The sequence below is a fragment of the Syngnathus scovelli genome, chromosome 14 (assembly GCF_024217435.2).
Source record: "Syngnathus scovelli strain Florida chromosome 14, RoL_Ssco_1.2, whole genome shotgun sequence".
Classification (NCBI taxonomy): Eukaryota; Metazoa; Chordata; class Actinopteri; order Syngnathiformes; family Syngnathidae; genus Syngnathus; species Syngnathus scovelli.
The window spans coordinates 8,006,387-8,028,150 of record NC_090860.1 but is presented as its reverse complement, the minus strand read 5'-3'; the positions used below and the strand labels follow the sequence as shown (position 1 = coordinate 8,028,150).

The following is a 21,764-nucleotide window of genomic DNA, read 5'->3' as shown; positions in this document are numbered from 1 at the left end:
TATTTTTTTTTTTTTTTTTTTTTTTAAAGCACACTGCATCAACTGGTCTCACCATTGAACCCACATTTTCTTACGATTATGTTTATAAGTCAAAGCGAGCCACCCCCGCTTCCCCATCCCCTGCAAAACAGCCTTTGTAATCGTACACGTCATCTTTCATTAATACACATAATTACATGTGCAAAGTGCATTTCAGAGCATTAACAGCACAAAGTGTGTATGTGTGCGTGTGTGTGGTGCGTTGCCCTGGCTGGCAGTAATGAATCCAGTGGAGGTGTTGGCACGAGCAAGGCCACGCTATTAACCTCTCTGCCAGCGAGACTGATCTCACCCTGTCTGTCTCGAAGGCCTAATGACACACTCGCACAATGAGCGCTACACACATGCACACACACACTAACCTGTCCTTTCTAATCAAATTCGTATTGAAGTGGAATGTATTCTATATTGCCCAATCATCTCTATTGAAAGCATCATTGTGGCAATCTCCATGGACGATTTCTTTTCACCACCTCCTCAAAGGAGTTACTCTCCAGTACTATTTCCCAAGTATTCATCTCCATTTGCCATAGTGAGCCACATCATATCGTGGTTCACACCAGCCATCAGTTTAAACAGGACTTTTATGAGTGGGTTTCCTTACTAATATCATTCACAATAAAACTGCAAATGTGCACCATATGCTTTTGATCTTACAAGACCTTACTAGTTGTTACATTATGTTCATGATTGTACGTAGATATAAATCGTCTTGGATTTTTTCCTCTTTGTAAAGAAGATTTAAGGGGACCTCTCAGGGTTTATCTCAGGGAGGTGGACATGAAGTAGGAGCTTTGCACCCAACACGAATTACAACCACTGTCGTTTTAATGAGATTTTGGCCGGGTTGTTGGTTGGATGGCGTAAACGATGGAATAAAAAAGTAACATGACATGAAGGGGGGAAAAATGACATGAAACGTGCTGTCATATTGCTTTACCGCCAGCTGTAAATGATGTTTAGTCATCTGTTTAGATTTTGTGTCTGCGTTTGTGTGTGAGCGAGACAACCCACACCTCCGCAGAAATCCTTCGAGGAGTGGTAGCACCTGGCTGCGTCTGTAGCCATAACAAATGACAAGCTGGGATTTAGACTACATTTGAATGTGCGCCAGCCTCTCTCATATTCTCTCTCCTCACGTGCATGTAATCCAGCAGCGATGCTTGGCAAGCTACTCTCAAACTGCATCGTCCTGGAAGGCCCCAGCTCATTCGCATGTCCCTCATTAGTGTTACGGCCTAGGACGGGCGCGTCGCACTATCCCATACACCTCATCCCAGCTGCGAGTTGGAGATAATTTGAAGAGGATGACACATTTGGCGAGCCAGAGGACATTACGTTAGAGTTCTTTGGAGTGCGAGTTCATTAGGCACAAGACTGCTGGGAGTCCGCCGTCAGCCTGGTCTTGCTAAATTCAAATCCTTTAGCCAAGGGACATTCCGATGAATCAGAAAATGGTTACGAGCCCATTTGTGCTGCCCCGTGTGGGATGTTTGTGTGTTTATTTTGATCCTCCGTCCAGCTCGATCTTTTCTGAATGCGATTGACTGCTGTACTGTAACTACCGTATTTTCCACACTATAAGGCGCATCGGATTATAAGGCGCACCTTCAATGAATGGCCCATTTGAAAACGTTGTCCATATATAAGGCGCACCGGATTTTAAGGCGCATAGAATGAATAACTCAACGTTGCTCAAACGTTAATGCAATCACAATATAGTAACACTCGAAATAGTGAAAACAGTAACAATATATCAATAACTCAACGTTGCTCAAACGTTAATATCACACAACACACAAAATAAACACGTGAAGCTTACTTTAATAAGTTAGTCCTCATCCACAAATCCATATTGGTCCATATATAAGGCGCACCAGATTATAAGGCGCAGTGTTGGCTTTTGAGAAAATTGGAGGTTTTTAGGTGCGCCTTATAGTGCGGAAAATACGGTAGCTTCACTACGCAGGCACCTGCTTTCGAATTTTGGAATTTGTAGCTGACAACGTATCTGCATTGCTTTAGATTTAAAGGCAATGTTGAGTCTTTCTCATTCTGGGGTATTTTACCATGGCAGGTGGCGCCGTACAGCCAGCAGGGGATGGCCGGCTACAGCCAGCAGCAGCAGACCAGCCAGCAGGGAACACCGCCCTATTTCAGTCCACCTCAACAGACCCCTCCGGGTCCCAACCGGAGCAGTTACCTGCAGTCACGACCACCGCCTCAGGTAACAACACACATGAGCATACATACTCACTGGGGCATACCCTAATTAAATCCAAAAGAAGAGTAAATATTCTCCACTTATCCAGATAACACTGTTTTGATGACACTATTAGATAATTTTATTGATAACATTTGTAGTATTGTTATTTGGTGTTTTTGTTTTTATTTATGATTATTGGTGTAACCAGTGCAAACTACAAACACAATGATAATAATGTTGTCAAATACATCCCTGATAAAAATGTTATGGTAGACCATAAAATTCTTATTAAAATTTGGAATACATTGAATAACTTATTTTTAAGGTATGCTGTGATTCTTTAGAAACATTTCTACTTTACTGCACATTCTTTCAATTTGTCTGCTCATACACGCTGTAGACAAAAAGTCATACAAAAAAAGCACATACAAAACTAATTATAGTGACAAAGGACTTGTCACACATATTAACTTATTCTAACTTGAATGGCCAAGTTCAATCTGGTGCTCGACAGATTTTTTTTTCTCTCTGAGTCAGAAGCAGGGTTGAAGTTCACATTGTTTTGGAGTCTAATGTCGGCTCCCCATGTGTTTTCCATCCACTGCGCAGCCAGTGTGGAATGACTGTGGCCTGGATAGTGCAGGGTGAAATAACACAGTAAGATTCCAATGAAAATGGACAAGAACAAAATAACTGACAAGGCAGGGTGAATGAAGCAAACCAGAGTAAATATAGATGAAATCTCCAAACTCTTGTAAAAGTATTAGTATTAGAGGTGTGGTTTTAATTAGTGTAAATTGACAATCCTAAACGTGAAGCATGTTGTAGGAGCACAACTCTGAAATCCATGGCCAGCTTGACATTTGGCGATTGCATCTATGTGTTTTCATCATTAGCTGATGATGTGGCAACAGTTGACCCATGCTGACATTTATAGACCAGGTACAGGGCGTCCACTCGACCATTCTGATTGGCGATTGCTCTTATTGCACCATCAGTGTTCTTTATTGGTGATCATGTGACTACCTATAGGTGACCAGTGATGCTGTTTTTCCTCTATTTGTCATTGTCAAGCACGCTAAGTTTAATTTTATGATTTATGGCACATCAAGCACCTGTTAACATCAGCGAAAGATAATCGGCATCATTAATGGGTGTTATCGAGAAAGCTTTTCTGCTGGGTGTCAAAGCAGTTTTTTTTTTCTTTTTTTTAAAGAGAAAATGAACACTTTGAAACTATGTGATGCAAATTATGGCCTTGAACCAAAATGATAATCGTTCACTTTCTTTTTTTTATTTTACTCCCCTTGTTTTTTTTCTGTGTTAAATGAAACAAATACAAGTTGCATAGAGTTGTCAGTTTCCAAAATAGGCTGCTGTTGTCATTGTTTTGTTTTTTGTTTTTTAGGATTTCAAATAATCTGAAATGATTCATTGATAGAAAAGCATGAAATTTTTCCACAGATCAAAAACTTAACTTTTTATCGATTTGAGTATTTCAGAGGGTGGAAATAATATGGAGAAAAATGCCTTGTTGTCCATTTAGGATTGAAGAGTAAACATGGCTTGAAATTGAACCTACACAGTTTATCCAGCCAGGATTACAAATAGAGGATTTGGTGGTCTTTCATATCAGAGCTGCTCTTTTCTTCGAGTGAGTCTTTTGTGTCAGTTTTGTGTTCGTGTGTCAGCGTGAACATAAATTGGCCAAATGTGCTGCAGCAATTCCGAGCTGTGAAAAGGTCAACTGGTGACCTTTATTTGTGATTCGGGGCTAAAATGAGGCATGATGTGAGACGCGCTGAACAGATTACACATACGCACGTGCGCGCGCACACAAAAAAATTGCGAACCCGCAGCAGAATAGGATGTCATTGTGGTTTAGACCCATGCTTTTTGACCCGACATTAAATTGAGAAATCCAAGCTGCAACGTTCTTTATGTTGATCTTGGGGCATTCTGCGCCGCATCCCACAGCCCACTTCACTCCCATTAACCCTAGCCAGAGGACATCTTCACGCTGATGGAACCATTCCAGCTTCCTTTGACAAAGAATTAGCTCTGCAACCAAGCACTATTAGCTAGTTTAGTAGCAAATCGAACTGAAAATAGCACATTTCTTTGAGTCGGTTGTACCGCTGTGACCTCATCTGATTGCAAGGAGCAGTGCAGGTTATAATGTCAAGGCTGAAAGGATAGATACAAAAATACTAGGGAAGTAAGATTTGAAAAAAGGCATGGTGTTTTTTTCTCTTTCAAATTGTCTCACCTCTTCCTGTCCGTGTTGTGTTTGAGGAAAACCATTTTTCTTATGAGAGGCCTTTTCAGTTTTATATAGTCATCCAACACACATAAATGTATTTACAGCCTTTTAAAAAATGCATTATACACTATTATGCGATGTGACTCCGTATTTTGTTGAAGACAGATTTAAAATAATGTGTTTTGGCTCATTTTATAAATGTTGCCATGAGGTTTTATTTGGTTTGTAGAAAAGCTAGCTCAATTGCCCCCCCCCCCTTCCCTTCTTTAATGTTAATCATCAATGTTGTTACTATCTCTACGTTCAACCCCATAAAAATCTAAATGTGAGAGCATGCTTTAATTTCAACAATTTTCAGATTTTTTTTATGATGTTTCTTTTATTGAGCACTTAAGTGTGGCCGAGCTAAAAACTTGACAGTGGCCAGCTGCCATGTTTTAACTCATAACAATGTCAGAACATGTTACTGGAGCTCATGTGAATCGTATTAACACCAAGAAACCCCTAAATTTATGCTTGGGGAATAATTAACATGTAACAGAATACAGCTCAGTTATTTTATGGCCGGGTATAAACTGTAAAATATGTCACAGCGTTGTATTTGGTTTGAATTTCAGGAGGCAAGTCATTCCACATGAAATCCATCTAGACTCAAGTAAAGCCCATCCATCCGGCTGTGAAACACATCCCACTTGTCCTTTCCTCTATTGGTCTTATCTATTTCCTGTTCCTGTCGCGACAGTCGCCTCTTGGGAGCTGTTTTCCACTGATTGGAGGAGACAAGCTCCCTTCATGGAAGCCCACTGAACTGATTCAGAGGTTTATCTTTGCCCCACATTTGTGCCGAGCACTGTAAACATAGCCAATCAGCAAAATGTATTTGCACATTAAAATAAAATGTGCTAATTAGGTTAAATGTGTCTAAGATTGTGCAAGAACACTCACACATGGAAAACATTGCTTTGGGAGAGCAGATTTTTAGTCCGATGCTTTGTGTTTTTGTCCATAAACACTCTTTAGCATTTCAAGTCGAATTGCCAAAAGAGGATAATACAAATATTGTTCACGTCCAGCAAACAATTTTCACACAGGAAATTAGTTAAAACAAAAAAAAAAATCAGCACAAGGTCAGATAATATGAAAAATGTGATTGCTTTTATTCCATACCCGCCTTTCACTATTCCGACCCAGTCTACATTAAATTACTTCATTTTCTTTGGAAAAAGAATACTTTTTCTTGGATTAAAATTAGCCCAAAATAAACATTGCACTCGGTGTGCCGGTGAATCTCCAGCGTCGTTTCCCTTGCACTACCAGTTTGCCATTTTCCTTTTCTTTCCACTCCTCCACCTCCCTTGCTTTTAATCACACCGGGTTAATTAAAAGGTTGCCGAGTCTTTCTACAGCCTGGCCCCTAGCTTTACAACCCCCTTGCTGTGGTCTGCTGCCTCCTTCAGCTTCCCCCCCCCTCGCTGCACACAAACACGCACGCGCGCTCTCACGGAAATTGGAGCTCACCTTGGCTATGGGGAGGTTGGATGAGGAGGTTGAAGGGACAAGACAGAGGAAATGAAAGTCAGCGAGGAGAGGGAAAAAGGGGTGGTGGTGAAAGTGGCGGATAAACTACGCGTGGGAGGGGCGCCCATAGTTCAGTGTCATTAATTGGTCACCATTTGAATATTAAGTGAAGAACTCTGTTAATTAGCGTGATAATAAAAGTGCTGCTGGCTGGAAGGGGATGGAAGGATACGGAAACGATGGGTGACTGCAAAGGAGGGCAAATGGCAGCCGAGGAGGAGAAGCAGAGTGAAGCTGGGTGTCGGGTGATAAGGAGGAGAGAGAGATGTCCGTGGGTAAAGGTCTGGCAGTGGTAATTTGCGGAGAGCTGCGTTAATTGTCATAACCTTTTAAATGGCAGAGTTTATCTGAGCCCTCTAAATGTCCCCACGTATCGCCACGGCAACCCAAGGCCTGCTGCATTCAGATTGGCTCCCTTTGACGAGCACTTAAGCTTGATGAATTTTACATATATGCATTGGAGGCAGCATGTCAAACCGTACTTACAGGACACTTGATTAGGGACAGAATCTAATTCTGTAGTGCAGTTAATATACTTTTTAAAATTTAATACAATTTTACAAATATTACTCCCATTGAAATAACATTAACAGATGCTGGAGAGCCCTTAAGAACGACGACAATGTTCTATTTTGACTGCTGTATAAATCTGACAATGTGATGACAGGTTGTGCTTTACAGCTGTTGAAGTTAAATAATGTAAAAAAAATATTTTCCTTGCAGTATAGTGCAGTGCAAGTCGACATCCCTGCATGTTACTTCCCCTGCCTTTTCACACTTAGCTTTCAAAGTAGTCTGTGTTTTTCTTCCACTCTTGACTGACATTTGCTAATTGCTCTAGCGGAATCCACCTCTGTTATTTTTTTCGTCAATTTTTTTCACCCTCTTTTTGATTTGTGTTTGTTTTTGTGTAGCTGTACAGCAATTCAAATGCAAATGACCAAAAATGAGAGAGGTGTTTTGGATTGGTTAGGACAGTCATAATGGCTTTGAACAAAGCAAGGCCAGTAGTTAGCGGCGCAGCACCCTGGGGGCCTCATTTAGCTGCCATTTGTTAGGAAATGCCGTTACATTTGTTCCTGGATACTGACTTCACAGACAAGGAAAGAAAACACACACACAAAATGTCAAAGTCATGCTTGCCAATATTCAACCATTGTTCTTCCATGTTTTAGCAAACGTCATGTGGGTTCACTCCAGTTAGTGTAGGTGTCCTCTTTAATTTCGAGCCAAAGCAATTGAAGTTTGTGCACAATGGTACAGCAGTTTATGGGTGCATTGGTACTGATTGAAAAATCTACATTGTAATATTTTATCCCACAACTTTAGAGCTGCCAAGTGTCTCGATTTTGGCGTATTTTGTTATGGGCTGTTTCCTTATGTTCTGCTCTTACGGATGAGTTGAGACTGTTCAGGAGAGGTGTATTTTATTTTATTTTTTGCATTTATAAAATATGTATTTTCACAATGGTGAAAAGATGAGATAAAATTGCCATTAAATTAATGTAATATCTAATTTTGTACAGCATTACTTTGCTAAAATTGAGTTGGAATGTAGGTCATACATAATAAGTTAATTTATTAACTCGATGTTATAAATATCAGTGTGGTTTCCGGTGGTGTGTTTTGTTTTCCGCACTGAAGCACAAGCCTTCTCGACACAATCTAAATATTCCTGACAAAATATTCACAATTTTCCTGAAAGGTGACGATAGGGATTGTCATCTCTGAACCTTGTCAGTATATCTGACATCATCTGAAGGGGAAGATTGGCGCGCACATACAGTGTGTCCTTGTGTGTGTGTGTTTAAACTTGGTTTTATCTGTTTATATAGGCAGAAGGAAATGCTTGCTTGTACGTGGCTATACAGTGCAGTATTTGTGCCCTGTGGCTTCTTGTGCAAAGGTGTGGTGAATTGCTGCATTTGAATCGGTTTGAAGGACACACACACTCAGAAGTGGAACAGACCATGTTTCAAATGGACCCATTAAGATAGACACACACAGATATACACAGGCGGTTCCATGGCCATTTCCACTTTTAATGGTCACCTTTGCCGTGATGATAATAATAGTCTCCAGCCTGGCATGAATGGCCATCATTTGCATGAACTCCAACACTGCTTTTTAAAAAGCGGTCACCGCACATGAAAGTAGATCTGCTCTGTTATGTATTAGCATTGTATTCAAAATAATCAGTATGTAAAATATGGGTTGCTTTGGTAAAATAACAAACCATCACACAAAACATGAAAGAAAAGTGTGTTAACCACACCATGATTCTTCATATTTTTTGCAACACTGTCCAGGTCCAAGTCAGTGCTTCAATTATGGTTGGGTCAGTGTAATTATCATGGACATGTATTTATATGGTTGTTGTGTGTTCATGTGTGCACGCGTGTCATGATTTTGCCAAATGGTGCATACGTGCATCTACAGAATGACTGACTTGTATCTTCCTGTGTGTTTATGTTCCCTCTCTCGCTTTGTGAGTTGGGGCCTCTCTCCCAAAGACACGCAATTAAGCTTAATGTTTAATGAATATTAATGGAATTAGTGTCAGATTTTGTGAGATGTGCATCTTCCAAGGTGCTGTGCAACAACAGGGACGACTAATTCATTTGGTAGTCATGAGGCTTGAGGGGGAGGAAGACACAAAGAGGAAGTGGGTGGAAGCTGTACTGATGAAGGGAGCTGTGGCACAAGGGGGAGAGAATTATTTGTGGAGAGAAAAACAGACAGATGTTGATGGTAAAATAAGCGAATGGCACTTTCTGGATTGGATCAAAATATTTATTTTGAAAAACCCACCAAAAACCTGACCCCCATTGATATTTTTAACTCTTAATTGGAAAGTGAAGAATGTTATTTAAAAAAATAATAAAATAAAATAAAAACTATATTGTGTTTGCAGTAAGCTATAGTGGTTTTTCTCTTGGCCACGCCCAGCACGCCACAAAGTTGAATGAAAATTGACTTGACGAAAAAGTGTATAAACATATAAAATAGATCAAAAAGTGATGATGAATAAATAAATCATACTGGACAGTTTTTATGTTCAAAGATGTAGGCGTAAGTATAAAAAACATTTCTAGTTCTTCCCCCATGGTCTCTAAACGTCATTACAATACAATAAAGGGTTATTCATATTTAATATATTCCATCCATCCATCCATCCATTTTCTGAACCGCTTAGTCCCCACGGGGGTCGCGGGCGTGCTGGAGCCTATCCCAGCCGTCATCGGGCAGTAGGCGGGGGACACCCTGAACCGGTTGCCAGCCAATCGCAGGGCACACAGAGACAAACGACCATTCGCACTCGCACTCACACCTAGGGACAATTTGGAGTGATCAATCGGCCTACCAAGCATGTTTTTGGGATGTGGGAGGAAACCGGAGTGCCCGGAGAAAACCCACGCGGGCTCGGGGAGAACATGCAAACTCCGCACAGGGAGGGCCGGAGGTGGAATCGAACCCGCACCCTCCTAACTGTGAGGCGGACGTGCTACCCAGTGCGCCACCGAGCCGCCCTAATATATTCCATTAGATTAATATTCATTTGTAAAGAAAGGGATTGAGGCAGATGTATTGCAAGTAGATCTTAATTTAAAATAGCAAATTTGCTAGTTGTTTTGTAGGATGGTGGCTCTGTCATGCCTAGGTAATGTTTTTTTTTCTTCTTTTCTCTTATCTTGAATTCTGTTCATCGAGACAGGCAGCCGTGCCGATTGAAAAGGAAGCAACCGTTCACCTTCGCCTCTTCCTTAAATGCAGAGTTCAAAATTCAGCAGTCAAAAAGGCCAAGTGCATTTCTTAAATGATGTGAGAGTTGAAAAATGTCAAACAGCGAAAAAAAGAAACTGTCGCTATGTGATGGTTGGATCACTTTTTGGATCAGCGATCCCTTTTAAATAACACGTCGTTTGAATATCAGACAGTTTCGGGGAGGACGCCTTTGACCCCACCCTTTAGGAAATGAACATTTTCATTTTGGGATTAACAAAGGCGAACATCACGCTAGCATACAAGCGGCATTTGAAAGCTGGAACAAGCAGGCCTCATATTCCAAACAAGTGTCAGCGTGCAGCATTTCTGAGCATCTCATTCGCCGTCTTCCTGTGACTGAGATTAACGCAATGCTGCATTATTGATTTACGGTTGCATAAAGCCTCTCCCGGCTCTATATATTACACCACATTCAGTAGTCATCTATTCAATCAAATCTAATATTACACTGGCTCTGCACACAGCTGTCTAATAGCATTTAACTCACAGTTTGATTCCTCTGCATTCCCTCATGTACTTCAAACGCTTGCTTTCAATATCCTTCATTCGTTTCCACTACGCCAAGATGAAGTCTTTTGAAAAGCACCGAGGATGAATGAGTGTGCACGCTTGCGCAAAAAGTGTGTGCGGAGACAGGATTAGCCGTGGCCTTAGGCTTAAGGTATGGAGCGGCGGAGTGTATTTTAGAAGCTTCTAAATTAGCTGGGAAATGGGATTTTGAGACAATGGAGTAGGGGGGGGGGGGGGGGGGGGGGGGGCTCAAATGAAAGGATGCACTCGCAGCACTCCTTCATTGCCTCTGATGTTTTACGACTTTTTTTTCTTTTAATCAGCGCTCCTCTCTTCATCTTCTTGCTCTTCCCCTTTCTATGCAGCCGCAGTGTCACCTTACGTTTTCCCATCTCGCCCTCCGCCTACCGCCCCTTCTCTCTCTCTGTCTCTTTCACCCGCTCTCTCTTTACAGTTGACAGCAATGATGTAAGAACACAAGTGTAAACAGTAGTACGAGGCTAACCCCACTTTGACCCACTTAAAACAGAAATCCCCTCGAGCATCCATACACGCACACGCACACACACACAGACTTTATATGCCTGAGTAAATATTGGACTTGTTTCAGCTGACACTTTGTGTGTTTTCCATTCGGTTGTCTGTTCATTGCATTTTTTTTTCCCATCCGTGAAAGGTAATTTTGAGTACATCCCTTTAAATAGTAACCTTCTACTAGCTTTAATTTAGTTTTATTTTTCATGTGGCAAAGATGTTTTGGTTTCAAACAAAGCTATTGTTTTTCTACTGTTGGATCCATACTTTTCAGTTTTGTCAAAAGTGTCATTAAACAAGATACTGGACAGTTTTTCCCGATGCTGTCAAAATGCAGCCGGGTACAGAATTAAAATCTTTAGGCATGGAAGTCAAAACTTAGAAGGCTGGGTTCAAGGCCATGGGTTCAAGGGAAGATAAATATTATAAATATATAAAGATAAATATTATTCTTATTATTATTTAATTATTCCAAAAATGCTGGTGCCATGGGTTCAAGGGACCAATCAACAGCATGGCTGCAAGTTTCAAGTGATAAAAATGCCACCTTGTTACTGCTTCTGGGGTTTAATTGGCCGATAATTGAAATGTGGATTTCCAGGAACTACTCTGGGGCTTTTAAGGTCATTACATTACCTTCTCTTAATAATGAATGAGTGAATACATTAACTTTTGTCTCTACGTGCGTGCAGTTGTTAGGGGAGCTCGCAAACTGCACATGCGCTAAAACTTTAGCGGAAAAAGTGGCAAGAATATTAACTTGATAGCATATTTCACATGCAATCCGGTTTAAGTTCTGCACAAGAGTAATTCACCTCTGCTCCACAAATGACTACACTTTTAATTTGTTAATAATAGATTCACTCCAAGTATCTGGCTGTGAGGGGTAATCTCCTGCTGCAACATGATATCCACTAGAGCTGCCGGGAGTATTGCCCAAATACTGCAGTCTAATCACACAACAGATAAGGTGTACGGCGAGGGGAGAACTGATTTTAAAAGTCAAAAAATGAAGACGTGTGGCGCATAGATGTGCATGTATGTATGACGTGCGGCGCCTGCCAAACTTTGTATGTGTGCCTATCAGTTATCACTAATCCTTCCACTCAGAGCTCCATAACAAGGTGGCATTGTGCTGCTGACGCTTAACATGTTGGAGGAAGGACCTCAGTAGTGAATAAAGCGAAGAAAGAGAGGGAAGGAGACGCTGATATGAAGCGAGAGACTGAGATAGGGAAGGGGTGGGGGCAATACCTCTGACAATGGAGAGAAAATTGCATTACACTAGATAGGCTTGTGATTACAGAAGGAAAGAAAATGAACAATAGCATTGAATGCATGTGTGTTTGTGCGTGACTGTGTTTGGAGCGGTTCAGGCATGAATGATTTTGGGGGTGCGGTGTGTTGATGGGCTGCTGATGTCATGGCCCTGCATGCACTCTATCTGTGTTTGAGGATGTGCATTCTTTTCATCATTGCAGGCCCTTGCTTGGGATTTGTTATGTGAATGCTGAAGAAGTCAAGCACTGTGATTGTGGATAAAGACTACTAAATGTCATACTGGGTGTAATAGGAATAATATTGCTGTGTGGAGTCAAATATATTCCAAATCCAATTTTTCATTTTGTTTCAGTATTTTTATACACTATCATTGGTATAATGATAATAATATTATCACTTGTGCATTTTTAACATGTACACAACTGTGAGTTAACTACTGAAATAATTTGATTTATTTTATTTTATTTATTTATTTAGACAGGACAGTACCAGTTTGATGAACACTAAAGATATAGACATATATACAAACATCCCAGTATAAAACCACTTTGTTTCAGTATTTTTATTCAGTATCATTGGTATAATGATAATAATATTATCAGTTGTGCATTTTTAACATGTACACAACTGTGAGTTAACTACTGAAATAATTTGATTTATTTTATTTTATTTATTTATTTAGACAGGACAGTACCAGTTTGATGAGCACTAAAGATATAGACATATATACAAACATCCCAGTATAAAACCAGTCGAAATTAGCCGGAGCTAAAAATCATATGAATACTAACGCTTAAAAAATTTGAATCGACTTGACACCCTTTAACTTATTCATGTTTTCCAAATCTCTTTCTTTTAAGGAGTCACAGCAAGAGAATTATAGCACCAGAGGTCCAGGCCCAGCCAATTCTGGGAAGAGCAACAATGAGGATGGTGTTTCCACCCAGGACCGCCCTTCGAGTCTGCCGGTGAGTTCCACAGCTTGAAAATATCTTGAGTTTGTGTGTGTGGGTTTGTGACAGTCCTGTTGAGAGAAACAGGACTTTCAGCGTTTGTTCACTTCTGAGTTCTTGTCCAATCAAATGCATCTGTTTACCTCCGGGCTCGTATTTGTGTTTTGCCTATGGTCAATAGCGAGGGTGGCGGATTCATCTGTGGTCAAAGCATCACGCACTCTGTCTGGAAGTTGCACAACCCACAGGCAGAAGCATATGTACGATCACAAGCTCTCGTGCTGAAGCGCAGAGTCACGCATGGAAACCCACGCGCACTGCCTCTTGGCATTTGGGCTCGCTCAAACTTGTTAAACGGGCTGCCTGCGGGAGTCATTGAGAAAAAAATTGGTCAGGCCGGGATGGTCTATTAGTTTGAGTTGCTTTGATTGTTTTTTTATTTTTTGCCGGAACTAATCAGTTCAGTTCTCACATGGCTCTTCTGCATTCTAAAGAATGGAATTAAACAACTACCAGAATTTGCTGGAGAGAATATGAAAAGCATGACATGGGTGGTTTAAACTTTTTATAAATTAACTCAGGACGTTTGAATTTGATCTTGCTTGCACTCACATGGAGAGAATACAATAAATGTGGAATGCAGATAAGGACTTAAATTAGAAGGAGGATGTCGGAAAATGTGGCTTCTGTCTGTATTTTCGAGCTACATTCCATTAAGAACACGAGCTTTCTTAAAACTCACCTCTGACCTCATATCACACATTTTGTCATCTGTTTTTTACTTTCCACTCTGGTTTTCTTTCTAAAGTCACATCATAAAAGCAACTCCACTTTTCCCTGATAAATGACCTTGATGTATCAGAGTGAATTCCGAGCAAGAGCATCACCGAAGTCAAGGGGCGGGGCTTTTTAATAGCTATCACAATATTCTCTGAGTGTATGGGATGGCTACAACTCTGAAAAACTGAATTGCTGCTACAGATGGATCTGGAACGGATCCCCTACGATAAGCAGAGGTTCACTGAATATGTGTTCCCCGTTTACGCAGACATTTATTTTGGAATATTTCCCAACTTGATGATGGAAACAATTACATGCTGAACCAAACTTTGCTGGAAACAGAGAAAGAACAAATTTGCTTGACATCGCTATGTTCTTCAGCGGGCTGTCATGGTGCATTTACAACCTTTTTTTTTTTTTTTTTTTTACTCATAGCTGTTTCTCTCCCACTCTCGCTCACGTTTGATGTCAGATCTAAAGCTGCTGTCATCTCTTCTTCCTCTTTCTCTGGCAGGTGGGAGGGAGAGCAGGTCGGCAAAGTGTCATGTTGTTGTTTTGGGATGTGTCTGCTGTGTGATGTGGCGGTATTTTTGAAGAGAGACTAAAAGGAACTTTGGTGACTTAATATGAATGCAAGTCACAGCGTCCCATGGGTCTTAAATAGTTGTTGTGCTTGAGCTATCTCAAATTCCATCTCATTGTACAGTGTCCATGCTGTTAATGATAATGACCCACTTACCATTTTTTACAGTCGGAGTAAAGAATTTGTGGGTTGGTTATGATTTATAAATTCATTTAACATATAACATCGGAAATTTCCTGATTTTACTAAGTACAACTAAGCTAATATACTGTACATATTGTCAAAGTAATACATTTGAGTTTAGAAATCCTGCAGCATAGAAGAGCCACTGAGAAGAACATCTGTTTAGGAAAGTTTTACTGTCGTTTTTTTTTTTTTTTTTTTAACTGGCACCAGCATGTCTTTTGCAATTTGCCCCAAAGTATCGGGCTTTTTCTGGAAGTTCACAGAGTTCCAAAAACATTTACAAAGGTTACAAAGACACTCTTGACTGCAATCATCTCTTGGAGTCATGCATTTTTTTTTTGTGCACTTTCAGTGTGTTGGTTTGGTGAAATCTGTTTTGAATAGCTGTATTTGTTCAAATTTGGACGCATTTGGTTGGAAATGAAAAAGGTCTTTTCACTTAGAGTTGATTCTAAAAAACTCGACCAGTCATTCCTCTGCAGGCCGTATTTCAAAATTGGTTTTCTCACAAAAAAAAAAAAAAAGAAATTTATCATTACAATTGCCCTTCTGTGGTGGCATCGAAAGAGCACGCACAAAATACCAAACGCACTGAGTGGATATGACAAAAAAAATCCTGATGTCGCATCCGTGGCACTGGTTGCAGTTTACTGCGACAACATCAGTTTTGGAGTACCTCGACCTTTGTTTTACTGCACAACTAGAATGTGTGACAGTTGGATTTTATTTAACGGCAATTGCTCCATTTTCACAGTGCCTCCCCAATATTGGGCCAGTAGCGGACCTGCTCTGCTATTTCCTGCTGTGTTTGCTCACTGTTATGACTGTTACTGGAAATTGAACAAATGCGAGATCTCTGTGTCTGGCCTCAAGTTGCAAGATGGTAATAGTTCTTGCATTGCAAAATCAGTTCATGGGAGGAACCCAACACGCACACACACGCACGCACCCTTGTTCCAGTCACTACATGTTCCCAGCTCTCCAGCGCTCCCCTGACAGCCTGCCAAGCTGCCGCGCCGCCTCCTGTGCTCCGAGACATGGGAGTGGAAGGCCAGCCATGTGGAAAGGCGGTGAGGGAGGATGGGAGGCAAGAACAGGACGAGGAAGCAAATAAGGAGAAAGTGTGTGAAGCGTTGAAGTGAAACGTGGTTATCTTTTTGTCACTTGTGTGAGGTGATGGGGATGCTGCTACAGGCCATGGGGTTCTGGCGGTTGCATGTTTTTCCACTCAAAATCTAAATTAAATATTCCTGTATGTCTTTTTGAGCTCATTTGCCCCACTTGACTTAAAGGAAGTTGTCAAATACTAACTGTCGCTTCCGCTAGCATCCAGCCCTGCTCTGAGTGTTAGGTCATGAATGATTGACAGGACACAGCTGGAGAGGCCGGCTAACCTCCTCACTCTCCTCTTTCTCTTTCTCTCACACCTCAATCACAAGACACGCACACACATCTTGGCACATAAACATGCATAAGTGCATTGATGCACGTTGTGTCGGCTTCACACGCACACAGGAGTGTGTCGAATGCGCGCATGCTCTGTCGGAGCGTTTCAGTTTGCCTCGCCAGTATGTGCCCTGACTGGCTCAGACACACTGCTGTGTTTTATTTTAGAATCCCCAGACAGGCCAGCAGGCAGCACACAGTAATGTCATCCAGCAGGGTTACATTCAGCCTCCATATTAACTCACACTGGGGGAGTGCATGAAGGGGAGAAAGGAAACGAAGGTACAGAGGAACGACACTGACAAAGTCTCCCACTGCATTTCTCATATCGGAATAACTGCAGTGCGAGATGTTTCTTTTATCCGTTTTTATGGAGGTAGGGCATGTGAAGGAGAATGGGAGTTGGGCCGACACAGAGACAAAATGTGCCCTGAATGCTGCCGCCTATTCTTAGAAGGTGCAGCAGCGCCGAAGGCCACAGCAGCTCCCGGCCACCGCCGTCACCAACACGTCTCGTGTCCGAGAATAGGAGCGCTAATCTGAAGCCACTTTCACATGGAGAGGAATTCTCACGGTCAAACCACAGAACCAGAAGCAACTTGCAATTCGGTGTTCCTTATAGTTAGTTAGTTGCTGATTTTTAGAATTGCAGTGTTATTATTTGGATTCGATAACTCAAGACCCACATTTTCTCATGGGAAGAAAGTCCAGACCCATTTTTAGAGAGGTGAAAACCAAGCGTGTGTATTTCTTAAAATCCTTTGGAAAAGCAGGTGTCGTATTTTTTTAAATAAATACACACAATTGCTTCTGTAAAGTGCATTACAGAGCACATTGAAAAAAAATCTTTATTTCTTACAACTATGCACATTGAAAAAAAAAATCTTCACTTCTTACAATTATACCATCACAAATACTTTTTTTTTTTTTATCACCCGGCTATTATGACTCCGCCGGTCAGAAGAAGTAGCTTCATAGAAAATGCAAACCGTCTAGTTGCACGCCGGCTTGTTTTCTTCTGTCCTCATGAATCATTTACCGCACACGCAGTTTCATGTGAACAATTTTTTTCCTCCATCTTCAAGAGTAGTGAACACGTGTTTTTGCATGGGCGTACCATGTGTCCCCCCACGGCTTGGAATTATAGCTGCGCAGGAAGCAGAAATGATCTGAGGTGAAAATGTTTGCTGTGCCATCAGCATCCCTTCTGGAGTCTAATTAGAGTCACCAGCAGTTCGAATCCACGCTTGTATCTTTTACTGATACATGATACAAGTCAGGTTTGAAATGAAGAAAAGTTGAAAAGAAACGAGCCATTAGTTGGGCCTTTAGACTTCAGTGTTAATGCCGAATGCCTCCCTGTGCAAACCCACCGCTGACACTGCGCTCCTGTGGAGGAGAGACACACTAAAAGAAAATATCCCAATGGGGTAAAATATTTTCTTTTCTGAAGGCTTTTAGTTGTATCTTGATGGATAGACATGCTTCTACCTAGTGGGAGCTCTGCTGGCCAGTGTAGGTTGTTAAAGCAAGCGGGTAACACTAGGCTGAGCAGCAGTAGCAGGGAGACGTGGGAGGTCATGTGTTTTACCAAACTACCCCCTGAAAGACCAGCTGGTGGATAAATGTGTGTTTGTGTCTGTGTGTGTCTGCTTTTGCATTAGCTCCAGTATGTGACAGACTTTATGATTTGAGACTGAGGGGAAATGGAGAGGGATGAACTTGGTTAAGAAAACACTAGTTTGGTTCCACTGGCGCCTCTCCATCCGCTACAGGGGAGGAAGGAGAAGAGGAGGAATAAAAGAAAGCAGACTGACAAAAAAAATAAATGTCCCCTGAATGGATCCTTAAAACAAAAAAAAATCACTTTTCTTCGAGTCTTCTGTTTCTACGAGAAGGGTTGTTTCTACTTTGTAGCTATAATGTACCGTATTTTCCGCACTATAAGGCGCACCGGATTATAAGACGCACCTTCAATGAATGGCCTATTTTAAAACTTTGTCCATATTCAAGGCGCACCGGATTACAAGGTGCACCTTCAATGAATGGCCCATTTTAAAACTTTGTCTATATATAAGATATATATATTTGGCCCGCGGGCCGGACTTTGGAAACGCCTGCTGTAATGGGTCAATATTGGTCCATATATAAGGCGCACCTGATTATAAGGCGCACTGTCGGCTTTTGAGAAAATTGGAGGGTTTTAGGTGTGCCTTATAGTGCGGAAAATACGGTAAGCATACAAACAGGGCAATTTAGTACAGTGTGTACTAATATTAAGAAGAAATTAATATGACTTGAAATGTTTTTTAAGTTACTCAACATCTTAGATCATTTTGTTCATAATGGACACATTTTTTGCCTTTCTAAAAGAAAATGAAACCGTATTATTCTGCACCCCAATTGCAAATACTTGATATGTAGATTTCATATTCAGCAACACTTAAAAGGGCTGATCTATCCTTTGGCTCTAAGCTTTCTTTTATGAATAGTGATTTTCTGTCATTACTACATTAATTTTTAAATTTGCAGTTAAAATGGTTTCAAGTGTTATTTAGCCACTTTGAGCAGAAGATTAGAAACATCCATTTTATTTTCATTAATAGTCGGACATGTGAAGTAGCCATTAGTAAATCACTTTGTGCGTGTGTGCGTATGTGTGCATGCACAAATGGAAGTATTGGAAGCTTGGTTTTCTTTCCCTCATAGCATTTTCTCCAATTTTTTCCATTTTAGTGACATCATGAAACATTGGAAAATAATAGCAAAGATAAGCTACACCTCCCCGTTTTTATTCATATCTGCTCTGTTTCGTGACCTCTCCTTCACTGCTTCCTCTGCTCCTTTCTCTCACTCCCTCTCTTCCTGGGTTTATTTTTATTGTCTGATTCTGGATGCTTGGCATCCCAACGCATTGGCTAAAATGGAGGAAAAAGCCTACTGAGGACTGAAGGAGAACAGTTAATGAATGTCGAGGCGTTGGATGGAGGAAGCAGTCATTTAGAGGAGGAACGCTGCTGTCATCAGCATTGGCTCCCTCTGGCTGCTAGGAGGCTGAAATGATGTCTAACTTTGAAGTTAAGGGCAGCAACCAGACTAGCGTTGCTATAGTGAGAGTGTGTGCGTGCGTGCATGCCTGCGTGTGCACTACACGGGAGGTTTATTATGCATGATCCACACTGTGATGAGTCCTGATGGCACTATACAGTGCTGCTATTAATCTACTGTCATAAAAAATGTGTGTGCACTTCAAACTCCTTCAGACACACACACACATGAATCTATGCTGAAATGCATTCACAAACACCTTACTCACTCACGACCCAGTTCACAGCTGGATTCCAGCTTCACATCGGGCCTTTTAAAGATTAAGATAAAGTTTTTTTTTTTTTCTCTCGCTCGCTCATTATCTTTGAGAAGGTTTAGCTGGCTGCATACTGTGCTCACAGGCAAAACGCAAGTGAAATTGCACACATAGATGCAAAATTGCACAAATTGGAGATAGCTATGGTGGGCTTGTTTGGCCTGCTAATACTCCACTGAGATCTCAGAATATTTTCATGGTATTGGAGAGAGGCCAAATAGAACTGGGTAGATTAGCTGGATTAGTAGGAGTACATATCACAGTGCAAAATTGATTAAAAAAAATAAATACAATATAAAGATGTAGCCATTATGCGCAATCAATTAAACTATTTTTACTATTAAATGAATTATAGCACGTCCGTCTTGGATATTGCATATACAATTGACGGAAAAAATTCATCTTTATTTGTACTTTTCTACTTGAGCACAAGCATTGGAATCTGGATGGCTTTTCTCTTGGTGGCAGTCAGCCATGCTTTGATGACTGTCCAGTCCATTACCGCCTGTTACTGACCTGCCAGCCTGATTACTAACAGGGCTTGCCACTGAACTACTGACTATCCGGTGGGACCAACGTGGCGCTTGAGTAACATTTGCTTTGGTCACACAGTCATACTTGCCTGTCCAGTAAGTGTGGTCACAAACACTTGCGTACATGGTCATAGTCGGTGATGTCACTAATGGCCCGTTTTTGCGGTGTCATTGCTCTCCATGAGGTGTGCGGCCATCTGTCAGACTTGGCTGAATGATAAATCTTAATAAATAAATATATATATACATTCAAAAACATTCATTACACTGAGTGATATTTGTAATATTCTACTTCTCTTATTTATTGTGTCATCACAAACAACTGTTTTGACAGAAAGTGTAAATTATATTCTTCTATATTTACACCATTTAATCATTTTGCACTTCAACATACAAAGCACAAAGCTTTTGTATTCTCATACGGGTTAATTTGCTTGTTGTTACTTTGCATAGCATTTGTCCTAATGGCTTGCGTTTCACCCTAATGTGTCAGATCCATTAGCAGCCACGTTGTTGCCACATCACGGCTTATTGGTTTGGGGGGGGGGGTGACCAGACGTCAGGATGAAAAAATCAAAACAAGAGATGGTGAAAGCTGTCTCGGAATTGAGTTATAGCCAATAAGATTTGTTGTTTGTTGTTTCTGTCTCATCTTTCCTGATTCTCATCCTTTTTCACCCTCAAGGCTTAAGCGGTGTTTAGCCCTCTAATGAGCCACCAATGTTTATTTTAATTTTTTTAATTTTTTAGTTACTGTTGACTCGTGCAAGGTATTCATACTCTCAAGTTGACATTTACATCCTGTTACAGCAGGTTCATGCCAATGACATGCTTGGTGGAAGTAGCCATTGGGACTCCGATTATTTATGTGCAGTGGCCCATCTTACCTTGTTATATCTTCTCGGCCTTATCAATATACATCTCGCTGGCAGGTTTGCACTTGACATGATTGCTCTGAAAGCTCAAGCATGTTTTATAATGCACGGAAACACAAACACACATATCGTGCATGGTGTTTGCTCACAGTCCAGTTATTTTACAAACACATACACACACTCACATAAAAGTGTGAGAAGGGAAATGATATTATAGATAATCTGTTATATATTGAGGTCTAGATTTAATTCTTTTTGGACAAATTTTAGCAAGAATTGAAGCGCACAGCTGCAAATTTCCATTCATTTTCCCCTTCCTCTTGTGATGACCAAACCTTTTCTGTGTACTTGGTTTCTGCCATAAGAAAGCTTGAGGTTTTCTTGCTGAATTTGCACTTGTGTGCATGAGTGGGCTGGTTAAAATAATGTGGAAATCAAATTCACCTCCAAGTGTCCTCTCTCTTCTCACCACCCTTGTCTTTTTACCTTTACTTTGAAAAGACTGCAGCACTCAGTTCAAAGCAAGGCACCTGCACGTGTGCGTGTGTTTGTCTATAGTTTGAGATGGAACAGGGTACAGAAGGAGAAAGACCTGCTCCTGTACTCGTCCAACATCCCATCTCCCCCCTCCATCCATTCTCATCAAAGAGGAGCGCCTGGCTTGGAGGAGCACTTGTCCTTCCACCATCAAGCCGCTCATCAATGAAAAGCAACGTGGGGCAGCGAAGAGGGGAGGCAAGGTCAGTCGCAGGAAAGAACGAAGGATAGGAAAGTTCTTCTTTGAGAAGGATAGAAATGAATTGATTGTGATGGAGAGGGCAGGTGCCTGAGGTGGGGATGCGTCAGA

At 41.1% G+C, this 21,764-nt stretch overlaps 1 protein-coding gene across 2 annotated transcripts in view; it reads left to right on the top strand.

Annotated features, from left to right (window-relative positions):
* arid1b (AT-rich interactive domain 1B) overlaps positions 1-21,764 on the top strand; it is a 130,434-nt gene that overhangs the window by 38,300 nt on the left and 70,370 nt on the right. For both annotated transcript variants that reach the window (XM_049740558.2, XM_049740559.1), the window contains 2 exons: positions 2,117-2,266; positions 13,058-13,165. In XM_049740558.2, the coding sequence (XP_049596515.1) occupies positions 2,117-2,266; positions 13,058-13,165 (258 nt within the window). The remainder of the gene's footprint in view (positions 1-2,116; positions 2,267-13,057; positions 13,166-21,764) is intronic.